This window comes from Lampetra fluviatilis, chromosome 6 (assembly GCF_964198595.1).
Source record: "Lampetra fluviatilis chromosome 6, kcLamFluv1.1, whole genome shotgun sequence".
NCBI classification, from domain to species: domain Eukaryota; kingdom Metazoa; phylum Chordata; class Hyperoartia; order Petromyzontiformes; family Petromyzontidae; genus Lampetra; species Lampetra fluviatilis.
The window spans coordinates 7,906,877-7,927,229 of NC_136280.1; the positions used below are offsets into that span (position 1 = coordinate 7,906,877).

The following is a 20,353-nucleotide window of genomic DNA, read 5'->3' on the forward strand; positions in this document are numbered from 1 at the left end:
ACAGTCGTAATTTGGAGTGTTTCTATTTTATATCGTTTGCGTAGTTCTATTCACTCAATTAACCGAAGGATAACACGAGCATATAATTTACAGAAATCACAATAGATTATCATTTCATAGTTTGTAGAGCAAGAGTAAGAAAAGATTTAAAGCTATGATATGCTGCTTCATGCCTATTGCACAATGATCAAAGTATTTGCTTCGACTTACTGCATGTCTGCATATGTGCAATGAATATAATGTGAATATACCGTTCAGTCAACGAGTTAATTTTAATTTGTTTTACAACCAAAATGATTACTTAATTTTGATACATATACACTGCATACTTCAACGCTCCTAAGCCTATGCTGGCCACCATCACCGACGCACTCCGACCCAATTGTGTTGAGGCCCTGTCAAAATAACCCCCACGAACAGCATTGCATAGGGATACCTTTATCCAGTGGTGGTTTGGTATATACAATGTACATTGCATATAATGTCAAATTTCCATAATAATTCTACAGTTTAGTTGCATATACCTTCACCATGATGAATGTAAAGGAATGGAAGATTAACATTAATTATTAAACATGTAGAATGATGATGCTTTGATTTTACATGTGGTGAAATTTATAAATAAGTTGTTCCTCCTTTGATATTACATACCAATACAATTCCACTTGTTATTGAACTTCATGGCAGTGTGATGGAACTATTAAATGTACACCCTGAAATGTAACTTGAGTAATCTATTTTTTTCAAAATGATATCTGTAGTGTTATTGAAGTCATAATAACAAACTAAAATATAGGATTAACGTTTCATGTACAGTATTTAAGTTAAGGTCCTTTACATTTGTAATCAAAATTAATTTATTAGCTCTATCGAATGTATATTTTAAAAGTACTGTCATTATTTTATGATGTATTATGCCCCTTAATTTTCAATAAGGCTCAGTTTTGTTTCATTAATCTGCCAAATTTATTAAATATATTCCAGCTCAATTAATATGTATACCACGTGAAAAATTACATTAAAAAATCCTTACAAAAATCTCATATGCGTTGAACTGACACATTTAACAATCATCATGTAATGGCTACACCATTTACCTACATTTGCACTCCACTTTAAGAGTAATATAACATCAAATCTTGACTTAAAGCTTTCGCGACTGCAGGAATTAATTTTCTTTTCCTGAAGGCGACCGCTTATGTTGCGATCGAAACGTAGTTTTTTGTTATTTTTCGTTATTCTTTGAACCTATCTACGTGACTTTCCCGAAAGTCCCAAGAGTATAATAAAACATCAGTTGCTTAATTCCCGGTCATGATGTTGTATTTGTTTTCACACTAGGGCTTTGGCCAGAGGAATGGTATGAAGGAGTTTGTGAAATCGCCACCAAGTCTCCGCTTTTGACCTTCCCAAGCGGCGAGCCACTGCGATCGGAGCTGCAGTACAATTCGGCTCTAAAAAATGACACGGTGTCTCCGGTAAGTCGACTCATCAGGATTTAATGGTTGGCGATGCTGGGCGATTTCCCAGGGTGTGCTACTTTTTAAGCTGGTGGTGCCAAAGTGAGAGCTGGGAAAATCATTGAGGGCCACAAAAAGAGTGATGGAGTATTTTAGAGGTCTCCGAGAGAATTTTGTGAACCCGTCAATATATGAGGGATGGCAGACATGCGTAGTAGTAACAATCATGTAAGAGCATACTTTATTTTTAAATCCTTTATATTAAGTTTGCTTGCTTGCTTAGGACCGTGCAAATCTTTCGGTCGTTTTTTAACCCACTTCCCGTGATCCAATCGAGCTGACATTTTGCACACAGACTCGTTGTGCGTGACAATTAATTTTCGTGAAAATTTTTTTCCAAATTTTTACACTTTTTATGAAAATTTTTTTTATATTTAATTACCAATTGCTTAATGGTTGCAGGCAATCATCTGACCCATAAGTGGCAGCCATCTCAAGCCAGAGGACGAGAGGACTCTAGCCGCCACGCATATAAAGGATTTATAGTGAAAAACTTTGTTTTTACGGGTTAATATTTTACACTATTCAGCCTGAGGCTGGTACTGCTACTAAGGGACACTGGTGCTGTTTGTTCGATCCAAGAGTAATTAGGAATCTGAAGTGATTTAATGTTGTGTACCATTATCACACAATGGGGGTAGTGGTGGCACTGTGGTTAGCAAATCACACAATGAACCTGGCCACACGAGTTTGATTCCCAGCTGTGGCTAACATCAGTGACGAGTGATACCTTCATTCGTTCTTGGACCCCTCCTTCACCGGTCTGAACTGACCATTGTGGTGAAGTATGGTCAACAAAACCCTATGAGCAACATTGAGTGGGGATGCCTTCATTCAAAAAAAGATTGACAAAGAACTGGAAATAATAAGTGACTGAAGATGAACTTGTTAAAATTAATGTATTTTTTCGTATGTATAACAATTAGCTTGATATAATACATTAATGCACAATAATGAGTCAAGAATTTACACCAAATGGAGATGTAGAAAGGGTATAACTGTGAAAAATATATATTTCAACATTTGGCTTTTACAGTACACGCAGTATTGCTTTTCAATATAGTTTAATGTTAGCATACACATACAATGAGAAACATGTCTCATTGTGAAGTATTTATGTTTTCTAGTTGCATTATCCTCACAGCTCACAAAAATGTAGTTTAATCTTGTCGAAATTGTAATGGTTGTCTCCAGCAAACCAACTCACAGTCGTGATGGAGCTGATTCTCGCCTTTTTCCCCGTGTGTCTCCACCTCTCTCTGGTCTTGCACGACCGTTCGCTTGGGAGTGCTATGTCCCCTACTGGCCAAACAGTAGTTTCACCTACAGCACATAACTTATAGCCATTTCGGAGATTTATTGTTCAGATATATTTCTCTCTCTGTATTAATTTGTAAAGAACTGATATTGATTGATGTAGTTGCAAAATAAACTTGCGTTGCCGATAGCGGTTTATCGATGCATCAATTCGCCGATTAATATCGTTTCTTAACCCTCATGATTTGTTCATCGAATGGCATTTATAGGAAATTAATGTTTCCCATTTGTTGATGTTGTCTGTGATTGTTTCGTGTGACCTTCCAGCCCCGAGGAGCTCCTTAAAATCACTAAAGTGTTGAAGGAAATAATCTGCACTGGAATGAAATCACTACCCGGAATTGTGAAAATTTTTACGAATCATGAAAGGGGGCGAGTCAATTACACCTCCAATTACTTATATTGCCTACATTTTTGATTTACCTAGCTCTATGTTGTCTGTGTGCTTCTAGGCGGAACTGACTGAGCTGCGGATGAGCAACACAAACCTTCTGGATCCAATTCAGGAAGTAATTGCGCTCATCAACAAGCTGGATTTTGCCATGTCCACCTACCTGCTGTCTGTGTACCGCCTTGAGAACATGCGGTCAGTTAAACTTTCACGCAACACACAAAACAGCACTAGGCATTTGTACATTATGCAAACACCATGGTCCTCTCGCCTTTCTTTCTCGTCATATGACAAAGATGACATTGTATAATGTGTGGACATGAGAACATTTTAAGACCTTCACACTCGCTTAACTGCCACAGTCCAGCACACTTTCTGGGTAATTGTTGATGCTTGTTTGGGACAGCTGTTTATGCTGTTCAAGAGGTGAAGCCGGTTTGGTTCAATCTGCAGTTATGACTGCACTGTGATAAGGGGCCATCCATTTAGTACGTATGCATGGAGGGGGGAGGGGGTGTTAACCCAAATGCGTACGCTTGTGTATACGTTAATATTAATAATCCTTGATCGTTTCTGCGTGGATTAAATATCGGCCGTTCTTTTGGATTGGGGGGGGGGGGGTGCGTACAGGGAGGGGTCAAGTTTTTACAGATTTTAGCGCAAGTACTAAATGGATGGCCCCTAAAGTCTGTGACTTCAGCGTGGGGAGAAAAAAACATGTTTCACAAGTATAAAATAAAATATGAGGCATATGGGACAAATTAAATGTTGATGTGGTTCGACATGTAACTTCTGGTTGGCATACGAGCCAACACCCTGTGTGACACAGCTGATGCTGCCAATGATGTCATCAAGCACACCCCCCCCCCCACACACTATTACCTCTCATCCAGCCACACGTGGGAACATAATTGAATAAGTTATAGATTTAAATGCGTGTATACATGTAATTTACGTGTCATTTGACACCATGTACACCCTTGAAAAATAGATTGTGTTCATCCCCCTTTCAATTCTTTGTCCTGGTAGAGACAGAGTGTATTGTACGTGCATTTCTACAATGTCACTCCTCACCACTTATCTTGCTCCATCCACATTTTCTCATTTTCAAAGCAGCATGCAACTTCTCTTTATATGATCTTAATTAAATTGAATATTTCAGAACATTCCACTGTCCCGTTGTCAGACAGTGTAATTATAACGATAAGAATGAAATCATGTCTCTTTTAATACATATATTTTTTTTAATGTAATTACAGGGTGTCACATTCAGTGGACCAGGATAGGTTTCAAGTGATGTTCCTTTATCTGGAGGACAGAGCCATCCAAAAGGATAAGGCAGGCAAGTGGTATATGCAGAACACTTCATTATGAACAGTCTAATTTTATGTAACATTTATCTTATTTACCAGTTATCTACTTCAGTGTAATGTTTGCTCCCGGACCTTTACTGGAATTAAAATATTGCTTAAAGATGAGGTGAAGAATTTTTTATAGCATACTCATAGTGCCATCTTGTGGATGCGTTGTTCCAGCGTACGTGGTTTACAATTTTATTTTCTGTTCTTCAGGGATGATGCAGTGTGTGGCCGCTGTAGCAGACCGAGTTTTTGACGTATTCTTGCATGTTATGGCTGAGAAGGTACGTTTGAAATTGTACATACAATTAAGCACTTTTAACATAAAAAAAAAATTGCCGGACGTTCAGGTATATATGTGTGTGTGTGTGTTTGTATGACTGGGGACCTGTAGTGGTTAGTGCACTGCGGTACAAACCTGGCGACCCGAGTTCGATTCCCGCTCATGGTCAACATCAGTGATGAAATTTGAGCCAGTCTTAGGCCTCCCCGATGTCGACCCAGCCTTAAATGAGTACTTGGTGCAATGTGTCTTTGTCTCTCCACTGGGGAGACAAAGCCAGCCAGATGTGGTTCTGGCCACATCACCCCATCGTGTGTCATGTTGACCTTCGTAGGTCATCGCTAGCAGGACTTTCCCCAAGAGTCTTGCATCTGGCTATAAGGGTGGTCTTCGTATTTGTTTGTGTGTGCCTATCTGTCTGTGCATGTTTAAAGCCGAAGACAAAGGAAAATGAGCAAGAGTTGGAACGACATGCACAGTTTCTCTTGGTCAACTTTAACCACATCCACAAACGCATTCGGAGAGTATCGGACAAGTACCTTTCTGGGCTGGTGGATAAGTCAGTATCACATATTCCTGCAGCATACAGCATTTAAAACATCAACATGAGATTAGCGTCGTAATATGAACATCATGCAATCGTCATGATATCAATTATCGCAGCCACAGCAATTGAAGTTGGATTTTAAATTAAATGTACTGCTTGCAATTATAGCACATTGAAAACAAATTATGACGTTTCAGGTTCCCACATATGCTGTGGAGCGGAACTGTGCTGAAGACCATGCTGGACATTCTGCAGACTCTCTCCCTCTCTCTGAGTGCGGTACGAATTGCAATTGCATAAATACAATCAGATGACTAAACTTAATAACAGGTGTTTGTTTAACTGCACGTGAATTTGTATAGTCTTTTGCGTGGATGTGAGGAAGGGCATTTGGGTATTCCCTTCAAGGCTAGACACTAAAACCTACGTTTTAATTCTAGATTTGAAGCTTTCGTGACTGCAAGAAAACATACTCTTTGTTTTTTTCGGTAAAGTCACGTGGGTAATTTTTTTTAAAAAATAAAATAAAGGAAAACAACTAAATTAAATCCCGACGTTTCGGGCGCAACACAAAGTTTTTTTTTACCTACGTGACTTTACCGAAAAAACCATAGAGTACCTACATTTTTATTTGACCCGTTACAATTATTTGATGAATCGACTCAAAATTGTCATGGAATATTTTGTTGTTGTTGTTCAATCGGACCTCAAAATAGTTGCCTACTCCACATCCTACCTCCCGAAGGTGGGAATCGCAATATTAGCTAAGCCAGTCCCTGTGTGACACGGCTTATGATGCCAATGAGATCATTAAGCTCGCCCATTACCTCTCATCCAGCAACACACGTGGGAACAGAACTGAATAAGTGATAGTTTAAAATGCTTGTGTACATATCATTACGTGTCACTTGCCAACATGGGCGTGATTGAAAATTAGATGTTCCATCTCAAGGGATTTTCCAGGTGAAATATGTTAGTAATAAAACATCTAAGGATTCAAACAATTATTATGTAAAGTTAAGAATTACTTTACTAATCGGATGGATAGCTGTCCTGTAATTTTTATAGTTACATGTTGTCTTATGTATCTCCATATAGACCGCTAATTAAAGCCAAACTATATGTTGTGTGGTGTACTTCCACAGGATCTTCACAAAGACAAGCCCAATTACTCCATTCCTGACACACCATACATCATCACAGTTCCTGACACCTTTGAAGCCAGAGAGGTAATGAATCGTTTGTCTCGTTGTATGAGATAGAATAAAACATGTTGAAAGTGGCACTTCGGATTTTGTTATGAAAAGTGACAATAATGGAAGATCAATGAACAAGCGCACTTTTCTATTTTTTTCGTGAAATTCCCGGGTGATTGAAAGATGCATTCACTATGAGCGAGAATGTCGGTGTTTTCAAGCATAATTATAAATAGTCTCTTGCATTATAAACGTTAAATTTAAATGGCAACTTGATTCCCTCTCTGCCAAGGCAATACATGCATTATATACGAAGTTATTCAGCCGCGTACAACGCGAATTGAAATAAACCCAAAGGATGTTGTGTTTTCAGAGCATTGTGCGTGACTTTGCTGCTCGATGCGCTGGCATTTTGCAAGAAGCCATGAAGTGGGCTCCTTCAGTGACAAAATCTCACCTGCAGGTGTGTATCATAACCAATATCCTTGTGATGTTGACTTGAACTCCCAGCCTCAAGAGAGACTTGTATTTTAAGCATATTGCAATGTGTGAAGGATCTAAGCTGACCTGACGAATTCGTCTCTTTGTTTATTTCTTAACGGTTAACATTCCACTGCTTGGGTAAGGCCTCCATCATCAATATCTTCAACTCTGAGTGATCTCTTGCCACCGACTGCATCCATTGCTTTCGTTACAATCTTCTAATCCCACCCTGCCATTTAATTTTGAAATATTTGTCTCCGAATACGCGTTGGATGTAATTTCGAATACTCTATTGTCACATATATAGTTAGAAGGGAAAAAAAAAACATGTTGATTGTATGCCATTGTAAATAATCTTTTGATGTCGTTTTTGCTGTATGATTCCTAAAATGTAGTTTTTTCAAAATTTTCAGGAATATTTGAACAAGCATCAGAATTGGGTTGCAGGACTCACGCAGCACACTGGCCTGGCCATGGCGATCGAAAGCATTCTGCAGTTTGCCGGCTTCAATCGTCAAAATGCCAGCCTCGGAGTGAGTATGCATCGCCTCGTTGAAAATATTCACACTATCCCCGTCACAGTTGTTCCTATCCCCCATTTAGCGATTTGATAAATGGTCACAATGCAGGGGTCACGATTTGATTAAAACATTTTATTCAACTATTGTCTCGTTTTTAACGAATTTGTTTTGTATTTTTCTCATTTGTTCTGTCTCATTTGTTCCGGCTCATTTCCCTCACTTTAACCGCCATGTGATATAACATTTACATATCCTTTGTATAAAATGTCATTAATCGGTTCTTACACACATGATTCGATGCACGTATCATGAGCATGAAGATCGACATTAAACTATTAGTTGTTGCATCATTGCGTGCCTAATTTACACATTCTTTAACGATAATTATTCAACTCCGTCTTATCATTTGTCAGGTCACAACAGCTATGGTGGACAGTAGCTAATCATATCATACCAATAGGAAGCTAAGAATGTTAGGGAGCCTTTTACAAAAAATAAAAATTTGAGGGATTTGGTCAATGTAATGAAATTGCACGATCAACATTTTGGCTCCCTGTAACATGAAATAGCTCATTGCATGCTGCACTGACCCATATGCGTTGGCTTTTTTCTGACCACATCCCCTCCCTTTTTCCGCCACGCTGCATACTTTGCTGCATTTAGTCAACTACGTCTCTGTTGCCTCAGGTTTGTTTGTTTTGATCTATGGCCTTTTGCTTGCAAATTGCACATCGGCTCAGCTGAATTTTGCACGCAGGTCAGGTGACGGAAAATGAGCCAACTTTCTCACCGTGATTAGAATTTGACTTCTTTGACTGGGGTGCACTTCATGCTTTTTTATGTTTATCGTTTTGGTCTTAATTATTAAAATAATTAACGTTTCTAACAGCCTTCGATATCCGTAAGGGTAAACAAAATCTGGCATGTGTTTTCCATTCCTTACTCGGTCGTTCATTGATAATCTCAAACTTATTTCTTAATACAGAGCAATTTATTGCATGACCGGCCGGGCTGTGTGAAGAAGGATTACTCCAATTTCATGGCATCGCTCAATCTCCGCAACAGATATGCAGGGGAGGTAAGGCACGGATTGAAAATGCTGTGCATAATTGATACACTTAAACCAAATTGCTGCATTAAGGAAAGATAGCAACAAAACATCTATTATCACTCTAACCTGTCAATCATTTTGTTGATTGATATGAATTATGCTTCTGAGTGATATTTAGAAATAGCCCGATTGTTTCCATGAATAAAATATTTTGAAGATGTTTTTTTTTACATTACATTTTTGCATTATACTTCTTTGTTACATTTATTTTCAGTTATTTATTTAATTGCTTAGACAGAAGCATTTTAGTAAGACATTATGGATAACATAATAATTCTCAGTGGACATTGATAATTTCCTTAACTACCCAATATTTTTTATATTATGTGGCCATAATTTCTGGGCATATAAAATTGTCCAATTCAGAGTTTAGCATAGCACTCAAGTCGGCATAAAAAAATGCCCCTATTTGCCTAAATCTCAACACAGACACATCCCTACTGGGAAAATTCAGTGCTGCATCTGTATATGTTCCTTTCCTTTGGGTTGGTAGGTTTCGGGGATGATGGAGATGTACACCATCATGGGAAGTCAAGGCGACCTCAATCGCCTGCTCATAAAACAACTCAATGATGCTCTGAGCACCAGAAACCCAGAGGCTTACACGCAGGGAATGTTCAAACTCGCCGCTCTGCTCATCAACAGCAAGGGTAACCGGCGTGGTCTCTGTGCTACGTGCACTTTTCATTTGTCATTTGTGCACGATACAAACTAATTTAATCGCGAGCGATTTTAATCCAAGTAGTTAGTGGCATTTAATACATTTACAGATGCCCAAAGTATGAATATGGAAATTATATGTGTAAGCATTCACACCCTTTGCGATTCAACTAATTACCATCTGCTGCCCATAATATAGCCCCAGAGCCTACAACACCCTGTTTTGTGCATTATGGTCAACATTGCTTCACTACGCTAAGTCATCACACTGGTCAGTGTGGATTGGTAAAGTCGGAGAGCATCGACTTTGGAACTTATTACAGTTCATCATTGCATGTTACTGTCCTCTGCTGCCCAGAACGTAGTACAGCCTCGCTACAGCCTATGACAACCTGGCATTCACGGATTGTTACCATTCCAAACACTCTCCAGACTCAACCCGGGTTAGCTTCCAAGATCTGATGAGAATGGGCACATTTAGGCTGATTTCGCCATTAGCTACACTTCTGTAAAAGTGACATCTGCAATTCAAATAATGTATACATGTGCAATGAGTGGGGGGGGGGGAGGTTAAGCAAGCCTGAAAGAAAACTTGTCAAAGCATACGGGTAGGACTTGAGTGAGGCTCAATAATCTGTCATGCTTTTTAAATCCTTTATATTAAGTTCACTTGCTTGCGCGCTTACGACCGTGCAAATCTTTCGGTCGTTTTTTTAACCCACTTCCCGTGATCCAATCGAGCTGACATTTTGCACACAGACTCGTTGTGCATGACAATTTCTTTTCGTGAAATTTTTTTTCCAAAATGTTACACTTTTTAGGTAAAATTTTTTTGTATTTAATTACCAATTGCTTAATGGTGGCAGGCAATCATCTGACCCATAGGTGGCAGCCATCTCAAGCCAGAGGACGAGAGGACTCTAGCCGCCCGTTTCAAAGACCAATGTGGGCTGGGTTGTGGCCCATTGAACACGCATATAAAGGATTTATAGTGAAAAACGTTGTTTTTACGGGTTAATTTTTTCTTCTATCTCAGAGTGTGATTTGCAGCTGCTCCATCATCTCAGCTGGGCGCCACAAGAGATGTTTACTGATGCTGGCATGGAGGCAGCCATTGCCTGCTGGGAGTGGCTGCTTGCCGCGAAGCCATGCCAGGAAACCAGGGTGTGTCTCGTTGCAAAACAGAAAGTGTGTGTTTTCCCATGCTGTATGAAATGCAAGGATTCTTTATTTAGGGCAACTAGATAGCTGTGAGTTGCTGAGGGTATGGCCAATTTGACCCTGCAACAATGGACTGTTGATGGATTTACTGTCCTTCCGATCCATGAGATGTTATAAAAAATATACTCCTAAGTTAAATACATTTTTCTATATTTTTTATGCTTGATTGTCTTCAGTGGACCAGACATATAATCCTCATTACTGTCCAATACATTTTTCTTCAAGAAATGAAAGAAAAAGTTCAGAGTAACCTATTAACCTTCATATTAGTTACTACGGTGCAATGTATAAAACACTAAATTTACATGCCGTCAACTTGTCATTGCAACGGACTGTTGTCTCCTTCAGCAAAAATAGCCCGTCAGCTCTGCCATTGTTACCTGAGTCTCTCTCTCTGTGTTGCTGCGCAGTTCTTGCGGGAGGTCGTGGGTGCTTGGCAGATGACGGTGGAGAAGCGCATGGGACTTTTCTCCCCTGACCAAAAGGAGGCAGACCCTCTGGCTGCCTCGGAGGAGAGCCAGCCATGCCCATGCCCTCCTTGCATCACCCCACACCAGCTGTGGATTGAGGTGTCAATTATTCTTATGCATCTTTGCTATCTCTCGGTGTATCCAAACAAGATGTAGGCGTGGCAATCAGATACATGATAAAGTGTGGTTCTGGGGTGTTACAGAAGCCACGACATGCTGATCTCAGACTCACTTATCTTGATTAGTTTTGGCAACAGGCTGGGACACCTACAACATTTAGACATGACTGTTCCTCTTCTTGGTTCTTTCGGTAAAGTCACGTAGAAGGGAAGTAATAAAATAATAAAAATAAAACATAATAAAATAATTCTCACGACGTTTCGGCCACAACGCAAGCAGCCGTCCTCAGGTGAAGAACAGGTCTGTCGAGAAGACAGAGTCTGAATGAGACTCTGTCTTGTTTTTATTATTTTATTACTTCCCTTCTACGTGACTTTACCGAAAGAACCAAGAAGATGAATCCCTGCAGTCATGAAAGCTTTAAATCGAAATTTATGACTGTTCCTGTAACAAATCAGTCTCTTTGTGTAATTGAACTCCAATTAAATCGGTTATCACTTTCTGTTATTCATCACGAAGTATTTGCATTCAGTGTGTGAATGCCACGGAATCTGAATGCCCGTTACAAACCACAGTTGAGAAAAATATAGTCGGATAAAAAAGAAAACTAAACAATGACACGTAACAGAGCAGCAAGTGAAGGACATCCCAGACACGTTGATAAACAGTGATTCATACACATGCACGCAAGGGCAACAGACAGCCTTGATAGATTGCCTTGCACAGTAAAAGTATCACAAAGCATGTATATCATAATTTCCATTAAGAGATTGGTGCCCATAACACATGGGTATGACAGTGATATAATGTCATTGTCATTAATATCATCGAATAATCATCAGCTTTTACGTCATCTTTACTTCCCTATTTTCTAAACATGATCATACAGTATTTATGGTATATTTAGATAAATTACGTTTCAAAGTTCATTTAAATTCGTGAATAATGAAGAGCTGCTTTAGTCTAAATAATGTAATAAATACAACCAACAGGCACAGGTGTAGACCGGTCTCATCCTTCATTAGGAATCATCAGTATAATACAGTAATTAATGCCTGTTGGTTGATAACGTTTTCTCAATTTATCGATGGTGATCTATCGATGACAAAATTACCAGAATGCAGTTTTTCTGAACTGGTGGTTTCCTGTGTAAGTCCAAGAGCTATTTGTACACACAGTGCAAATTTGCTGAGTCAGTGAAACCCTTTGATTTCCGGCGTCCACGAGCTTTTCTGTTGCGATGCGTTCTCTCGTCATTTACATGTTTTGAACCCGCTTGTTGATTTCCACTTATTTGTGTCATTGCGTTGTTTTCACCTCTCGCAGTTTTTGGTGCAGCGGTTTGAGATCGCAAAGTACTGCAGCGCCGACCAGGTGGAGATCTTCTCCAGTGTCCTGCAGCGCTCCCTGTCTCTCACCGTGGGAGGGCCCGACAGTGGTATCAACCGACACGTGGCTGCCATCGGCCCGCGCTTCAAGTCAGTTTTTATTGACTTACCTTAAACACGTCAGTCGCACTTGAGGACACCCGAGTTTAATTTGCATAATAGTATACTCTCCATTTGCTCTAGTCCTGAATACCTCCAAAACCAAGGTGCTATGCTTCTCACCAGGACTAAATCAGGAAGTTATTTTTCCCCAATTGCATTCCTTAAATAATTATCAAATAGAGCAAGTCAAGATCTATAAGTATCTTGGGGTCATCTTTGATTCAAACTGAAGTTTCAAGATCACATTGATTATATTGGTAAAAAGACAAAAATAAAAATTGGTTTTCTTTATCGACACACACATTGCTTCCCCCCTATGTTCCGTTTTTAATTGATAAAAGCTACCATACTTCCTCTACTTGATTACTGTGACATCGTATATAAATCAGCCCCCAGTACTGTAGCGTAGTCACTTCATGTTTTTGTTTGTTGCGGTTGCACCCGAGTCAAGAGCCACATGGCTCACAGGGCTATACCTAATAAATGAAATGAAAATATGCAACTCCGTCTTGTAAGAGATGGCAATGGATTTATCATGGCTGATGGTGCAGATGAAGATTGTTATCAAAGTACTGAAATATTCCACAGCAGCGCTAGATTACTTGTCTTGATTTTCTGGGTCAGTTGTAAAATAAAAAATCATTCAGGTGGCAATTTTGACGCTTTACAGTAAGAAAATTCTTATAATATTCAAAGTTAAAACGAGTCATGTTCCTCGTCAACGGCATGGTTTTATTTGTCTGACGTTGTCATGTGAAGCTCTTGTGCAATTCTTTGTTACGTATTACCTTCATGGTTTAATGACTAAATGTGTGCATTTGTGGCTATCTTTTGCAGGCTTCTCTCTCTGGGCCTGTCAATGCTGCATGCGGATGTGTTGACCAGTGCCACTGGCAGGAATGTACTACGGGAGAAGGTCTACTCCACAGCATTTGATTATTTCAGGTGAGTTGCAAAGCACTTTGTGGTCCTGTTTACACTTATCCAGATGGTTCTGATGAGTAAAGCAAATACATTGCCATGAGTTCACATTGGTAAAACTGACATGCTTTAATTTTGTTTCATTATCAAAAGACGTGCATGCGAGCCCAATTGAAATTGTATTTTACATAGCATCACAATACAACACAGTACAACACATTTCAGTAGATGTCGCTGTAACATACGTATTTTATTTCACTTCGCATCCTAAGTAAAGGTGGGTAGTATTTACCAAGTACATTTATTGCTGATCCGTTTAAGAAAAAGGTATTCATCAAACGAATCGGCCCTACATATTATGTATCTCATAGTCGAATACCACTATATACAACTTATCTTGTTTTGTTCTGCTCAGTGTTGCACCCAAGTTCCCAACACAGACCACCAAGGCTCTACGCGAGGACATCAGTGTGATGGTCAAGTTCTGGATGGCTATGTATTCTGACAAGAAATACTTGAATGCCAACCAGTTGGTACCACCTGGTGAGTTGGGTCTCTACATAACTATAATTCATCTTCTTGGTTCTTTCGGTAAAGTCACGTAGAAGGGAAATAATAAAATAAGAAAAATAAAACATAATAAAATAATTATCACGACGTTCTCAGGTTATTTCCCTTCTACGTGACTTTACCGAAAGAACCAAGAAGTTGAATCCCTGCAGTCACGAAAGATTTAAATCGATATATAACTAGAATTGATAACTATGAAGCCTCGAGGACTGATTGGAAGGAATTAATCTGAGTGTAATTGGATTAATTTTACATCAAAAGTAAATTAGTAGAGGAATAATGATTTCCGACAAGGTAAGCTGAGCACAGATCACGTTTAAATGGAAAAATTGTGTTATTTTTTATGAGGCCACACTGCTAGTAATTGTTGATCGAACTGCAATGGATTAAATTTCCATGTAGCTGTGTGTCTTTTGCTGCTTTATATATTGTTAATTCACACTTAACTTGATGTTATTAATTATTGATACATTTTTCATGTTTTCAGGCTGAAGCATTTCATCCTTTCTTTTGTGTTTGTTTTAATTGTTTTGCTGTCGTGTACCTTGCTCATACTTCCACGAGAATGCAGTAATGCCCATCAAATTTTACTAACTTGCTCTAAAGTGCAACTAACCCTAGTGCCTTTCTCTCCTGTTGATTGCCATGCTGACCGACACCACCTGACCATGCAGTTCACAGGGAAAGCTCAGACTCAGGTTGTTGCTTCTTCAGCCCAACCTGTGTCTCTTCAACCTCTTCTGGGCCTCAGAGCATGCAAAGCCACTCCTCTGAAGGTTTTAGTCTTTGAAGTGCAACTTCATCCAACCATTGAAACCAGCATGACTTGGCCTGATCATCACTGCTCTAATGCCCCATTACTTTCTTTACCTTTGTGCTATTTGTAAGTTTGCATTCATCACTATTCTACGATGTGGTCTCTTATGATTTGGCCTTGGTAGTGAGCAAGGATCAGGTGTGGTTAGGATCAGGGTGTAGTCCTGGAAATCTTTGACTGTGATCCGTTATCCAGTTCGGAAATGAGTTGGCGATTTCATTGCCTTGATATGCACACATTGTGAGCATCCCATTCTTGGTGAATTCAAGATTCAAGATGTCACATGTTCTGTAATCCTGGCCAGGTTATATATTTTATTATTGTTAAATACACATTTGATATAAATTCCTATCTTAATCAAAACTAGTAACAGGTGTTGCAATGTGCCTTTGAAACTCACCGACCTGAAACACTTATATATAAACACAACAGTATTATTTTGCTTTATTTTACTCAGTTTAATCCGCCTGATGAGAAACTCTCAAAGATATTCCATTTGGTTAAAGAGTACAGCATCTGTTCCCTGTGAACTGCCATGGTTTGGTCTGGCCATGTTGGAGGCATGATAAGACTGTCTTCAGAAGCTGCCAACTGCATGGCTCCATGTTTAACCTTCTTCTTATCTCTGCAGTCACGAAGCAAAACAGCTGGCATGGTGGTTACAGACAGCACTGTTATTTTTCTCATCGTGTTGTTGTGGTTTTACGCAGGTATTGATCACCTTTCTGCCATATCGGTCAATAGTACCCTGAAGAGCATAGCAATGTCATGATGGTCATTCAACACGATCGATGGGTTTTTGTGGGAATTCTAGTGGTGAAGTCTTGTTGTGTGAGCTCTGTTTTTTCTTCTCCAGACGTACAAGACTTCTCCGCAAACAGTCTAACCGTCATGAACGTTGGAGATTCTCGTAACAATTTGGATGTGGCCATGGGCTCTCGGCAGCCGGCCAACCAGGGCTGGATCAACACAGTGCCTCTCTCCAGCGGAATGTCCACTCTGTCCAAAAAATCAGGTTCATATGTTTGTGTGGTTGTCATTAGCAAATGAACATAGCTGTATGAATGTCTGTTTAACTTCTTCCGCACCGTACGTAGCCAACCACGCTAATCGGAGGTGCGTCTGAAAACATAAGCATCTGAAAACATAACATTGTATCACCGGTTGTATGTTACGTTTACAATGCAATTACATTTTGGTCTATAATTTACATGGATGTTCATTTCACAGGTGCATCTAAAAAGACCAACCGTGGTACCCAGCTGCACAAGTACTACATGAAACGGCGAACCCTGCTCTTGTCTCTGCTGGTACGCGATCATTTGTAGGCAGGCGGAAGTTCATGATATCCCCTTTAATGTTTTTAAAAGTTACTGGGCAAATAAAGTTATGTCATGCCAGTGTGCTTAGGTTTTTTTTCTCCAAGGCTATTCTCGGCAAATGTATGCATGGTGTAAAAATGTTGTATAATCTTAATATGTTAACTGAAGCATTTGTGTATAGTTTTGTACATAATTATGAAATGGAGACTTCTACACCTTTTCCACTTGCACATCCGAGCCCGACCAGTGCAGTGCCCGTACGGCATGGGTGGTTTTCCATTAGCTATTTGCTGTGCCAAGCCAAAACCCAAGTGAGATACGCTGACCTCACAAGAAATCTGAATCTGGCTCGGGGACAAGCAAGTCCACAGTGCTGGGATAATGACGCTTTAATTGCATGCGATGATAGTCAGCGCGAGTGGAATAAGAACCTGGCGCTTCCTGAAATGCATCGGGCTGGCTCAGTACGGCCCCCAGTGTGGCTTGGTTGTGCAGTGGAAGAGAGGTTTATGGAACACTGAGCTTGTTTTCTTAATTTGGAGCTTTCATGACTGCAGGAATTACTCTTTGGTTCTTTCGGTAAAGTCACGTATAAAGAGAAAATAATAAATTAAATACTAGCATACGACGTTTCTATTGCAACACAAGCAATCATCACCAGGTAGAAATGAAATAGAAACACAAATCTAGTATACTTAGAAATGTAATGTAATACAACAGAGAGTCGGATAACATAACAGTCAACACCCTACCTGGTTGATTACATTCTTCCTGAGAATGCTAAATTTGAGAGAGATAAAACACAGAACCAGAGACATATAGACAGACATATAACAGACATATAAGCAGACAGATATCACAGAGATACATAGAGACACATACATGTTTTCTGTTCAATTTTTTTCTTTCCTCCATTTTGGCAGGCGAGCGAGATTGAGCGCTTGATGACATGGTACGATTCTCTGTCTTCGCCTGACATGGCCATCGATACGGCCGGCGAGGAAAACGTGGCGGCTTGGCGCACCAAGTACACCAACCTGACGGAGAAACAGTGGAGGGACAACGTCAACCTCGCTTGGACCATCTCTCCTTATCTCGCCATCCAGCTGCCAACCAGGTTGGTTTTGCAAATGGTTTCTCACCTAGATAGGCACCGATAAAGAATAGTATAGTGACTCTGGGTATCCCATCTGTATAAAACACTTCACGTTACATTTTAAAACACTTCAGTGATGTGATTGGCCTTAGCCTACATGTTAATAAAGGTTAATTAAACTATTATTGTAGACAGCTGTCTGGTCTGTACTTATATAAGCAGATATTTACTTTAACGGCTGGAGTAAAATATTTGACAAAGTGAATTACATGGAGTCAGAGACTTCTAAAACTACCATGCATTAATCACATGTAATAATAATCATGTTGAGCCCTTTGTCCCTGCTGGATGAAGACCTGTCCATGCCTTGTTGTCAGTTAAGGGAGTTGTTTTTAGCAAACTCATCAATGCTGTCAGTACATGTTAGTGAAGGGGTGGAGGACAACATGGTTTCAAATCCCACTTGCCATTGATGTTAGCTGTGTTGCTGGGAATCAAATTTGGTTCATCGTGCCCTAACCACTGTGCCACCACTACACCCCAGTTCCATATACACTGTCTTTAACAAGTGTTACAAACATTATCACAGTAAATCATAATTCACGTGTTGGTTTTACTGTGCATAGAAATACATACATTTCTTTCTGGACAAAGGGAGTGATATGAACGTCATGTTCATAAGTACGTTGATTCGTTTGTTTCGAACTTAGATTCAGGAATTCAGAAGCCATTTCCAAGGAAGTGACTCGTCTGGTCCGGTTAGATCCTGGAGCCGTGAGCAACATCCCTGAAGCAATCAAGGTAACAATTATTTACGGTTTTACCTTTCAAATAAGAATAGGTGGAATCAGGGGACCTCCTTCAACTACCTGTTGGATCAATTAGTCTGTTTAAACATTTAGTTTGTACATATACAAGTCAGCCCATTTGTATGGTAAATACATTCTGTGATTACACTTCATCCATTCTAAAAAAAAACATAATCATCCTGAATTACCCAAAATCATTATTCAGTAAAACCTTGGATTGTGAGCATAATTCGTTCCGGAAACGTGTTTGTAATCCAAAGCACTCGTATATCAAAGCACTCGTATATCAGTTGTGATCACGTGACGCTCGGCAGACAAAGCGTATACACGTACTACTCGTATTGCAAGACCTCGCTCGTTTATCAAATTAATAATTATTTTAAAATTTAGCTCGTCTTGCAAAACACTCGCAGACCAAGTTACTCGCAATCCAAGGTTTTACTGTGTTGTGGAAGATATCCAGGACGGAGCCTGGTTAGTGCTTGGATGTGAGACTGCCTGGGAATGCCAGGCGTTGTAGACTTAGGCTGTGAAGCGGCTAAAAGATCGCAGCACAGAGATAGATTTTGAGATGACCCGTGCACGGATTTTTCTCTGGGTATTCCAGTTTTCCCTCTCACGTGCAAAACACTCGTGAAGATAATTGGCCAAAAAATTCCAATACAGAAAGAGTGTCTTGAGATTCTAGATTTGAAGCTTTCGTGACTGCAAGGATTCATACTCTTAGTTTTTTCGGTAAAGTCACGTAGGTAAATTTTTTTAATTAAAATTAATAATAATAATTATTTTATTTTTATTAATTTAAATTTCATTTTTTTTACCTACGTGACTTTACTGCAAAAAACTAAGAGTATATAGTGTCTTGAGACTCAGCTTTTCGTGGACAAACATGTGGAATTACTCTTATTAATCCAAGCGCAGTGGCTTCATTGTATTAAATGGGCATGTCGTTGTTTCAGTTCTTGGTCACGGAGCACACAGTGGAGGCCGACGCGCCGGAGCTCAGCCACATTCTGTGCTGGGCCCCGACCGACCCCCCTACGGCGCTGTCGTACTTCTCACGCCTCTACCCACCGCATCCGCTCACGGCGCAATACGCCGTGAGGGTGCTGCGCTCCTTTCCGCCGGTAATCCACAGTTCCTCTTGCACGTCACACTTTCTGACGAGCACAAAAGAGATCAGCGCAATTTTGCCGAGAGTTGCCCCGAAAGATTTCGGAGGTCAGAGCACTTGGCCGGTACCTATGATCCTGTGGTCGAATCCAGGCAGCCCCCTGTGATGAAACTGGGTTTTCAAATATAGTGAGTTAATGGTCACAGCCTGCTCACTAAAATAAATTTCTATTACATTTGGTTGGACACTTCATTTAGGAAACGCCATGCCTGACACTGCCATGCATGGCATGGTAGGAAAATATAGCGCCCCTGGAGCGTGCAAGAAGTAGTACTGTAATAGAATCTCCTGCAGACACTTCTCTAACACAAGGTGTTGCACTGCTTTGCGAGACTTTTGAAAGTATAGTTTGTTTCATGGCATGGCACCAATGGCACAATTGGAATAAGATTTGGTGGATTTTGTTTTATTCGTGCATTGGCCACACTGCAGTTTGTGTGTTCAATATGCATGGCAATCTATTTAAAACTACCGTCTCTCTGATGGCAGGTTTGTGTTATTCTTTCAGTTGTTTACATATTTAATGCATTATTATATTGGTTAATGAAATGTGTCACTATGTTAGCACACACCCAAGTTAATTACAAATTTCTAAATTTTCTTCACGACATGCTTCATGATTTGCAACACTAAAGTTTGTGTCAAATGTGTGTCTTTCTTTCCAGGATGCTATCCTGTTTTACATTCCCCAGATTGTCCAGGCAGTTCGGTATGACACGGTGAGTTGCACAGCTGAATATTCTCTGCCAAGGGACTTCTTTATTACCAATGTAATAAAACATGATTCTTGTGTCTAGATTTGAAGCTTTCGTGACTGCAAGGATTCATGCTCTTAGGTTTTTTCGGTAAAGTCACGTAGGTAAAAATAAATAATAAAAATAATAGAAATAATAGAAATAAAATAATAAATCACGACGTTTCGGGCGCAACAAAAGCGTCCGTCATCAGGTGACGGA

At 39.8% G+C, this 20,353-nt stretch overlaps 1 protein-coding gene across 4 annotated transcripts in view; it reads left to right on the forward strand.

Moving 5' to 3' along the window:
* The window catches only part of PI4KA (phosphatidylinositol 4-kinase alpha), a 67,913-nt gene that overhangs the window by 39,283 nt on the left and 8,277 nt on the right, over positions 1-20,353 (forward strand). For 2 of the 4 annotated variants that reach the window (XM_078857652.1, XM_078857653.1), the window contains exons 22-44: positions 1,342-1,478; positions 3,290-3,423; positions 4,488-4,570; positions 4,800-4,870; positions 5,304-5,428; positions 5,614-5,695; positions 6,562-6,645; positions 6,986-7,075; positions 7,509-7,628; positions 8,280-8,303; positions 8,602-8,694; positions 9,221-9,377; positions 10,424-10,551; positions 11,019-11,177; positions 12,525-12,676; positions 13,526-13,633; positions 14,025-14,152; positions 15,853-16,011; positions 16,227-16,306; positions 17,242-17,435; positions 18,125-18,215; positions 19,183-19,350; positions 20,063-20,116. In XM_078857652.1, the coding sequence (XP_078713778.1) occupies positions 1,342-1,478; positions 3,290-3,423; positions 4,488-4,570; positions 4,800-4,870; positions 5,304-5,428; positions 5,614-5,695; positions 6,562-6,645; positions 6,986-7,075; positions 7,509-7,628; positions 8,280-8,303; positions 8,602-8,694; positions 9,221-9,377; positions 10,424-10,551; positions 11,019-11,177; positions 12,525-12,676; positions 13,526-13,633; positions 14,025-14,152; positions 15,853-16,011; positions 16,227-16,306; positions 17,242-17,435; positions 18,125-18,215; positions 19,183-19,350; positions 20,063-20,116 (2,621 nt within the window). The remainder of the gene's footprint in view (positions 1-1,341; positions 1,479-3,289; positions 3,424-4,487; positions 4,571-4,799; positions 4,871-5,303; positions 5,429-5,613; positions 5,696-6,561; positions 6,646-6,985; positions 7,076-7,508; positions 7,629-8,279; positions 8,304-8,601; positions 8,695-9,220; positions 9,378-10,423; positions 10,552-11,018; positions 11,178-12,524; positions 12,677-13,525; positions 13,634-14,024; positions 14,153-15,852; positions 16,012-16,226; positions 16,307-17,241; positions 17,436-18,124; positions 18,216-19,182; positions 19,351-20,062; positions 20,117-20,353) is intronic. The other 2 variants (XM_078857654.1, XM_078857656.1) reach the window with 1 other exon arrangement.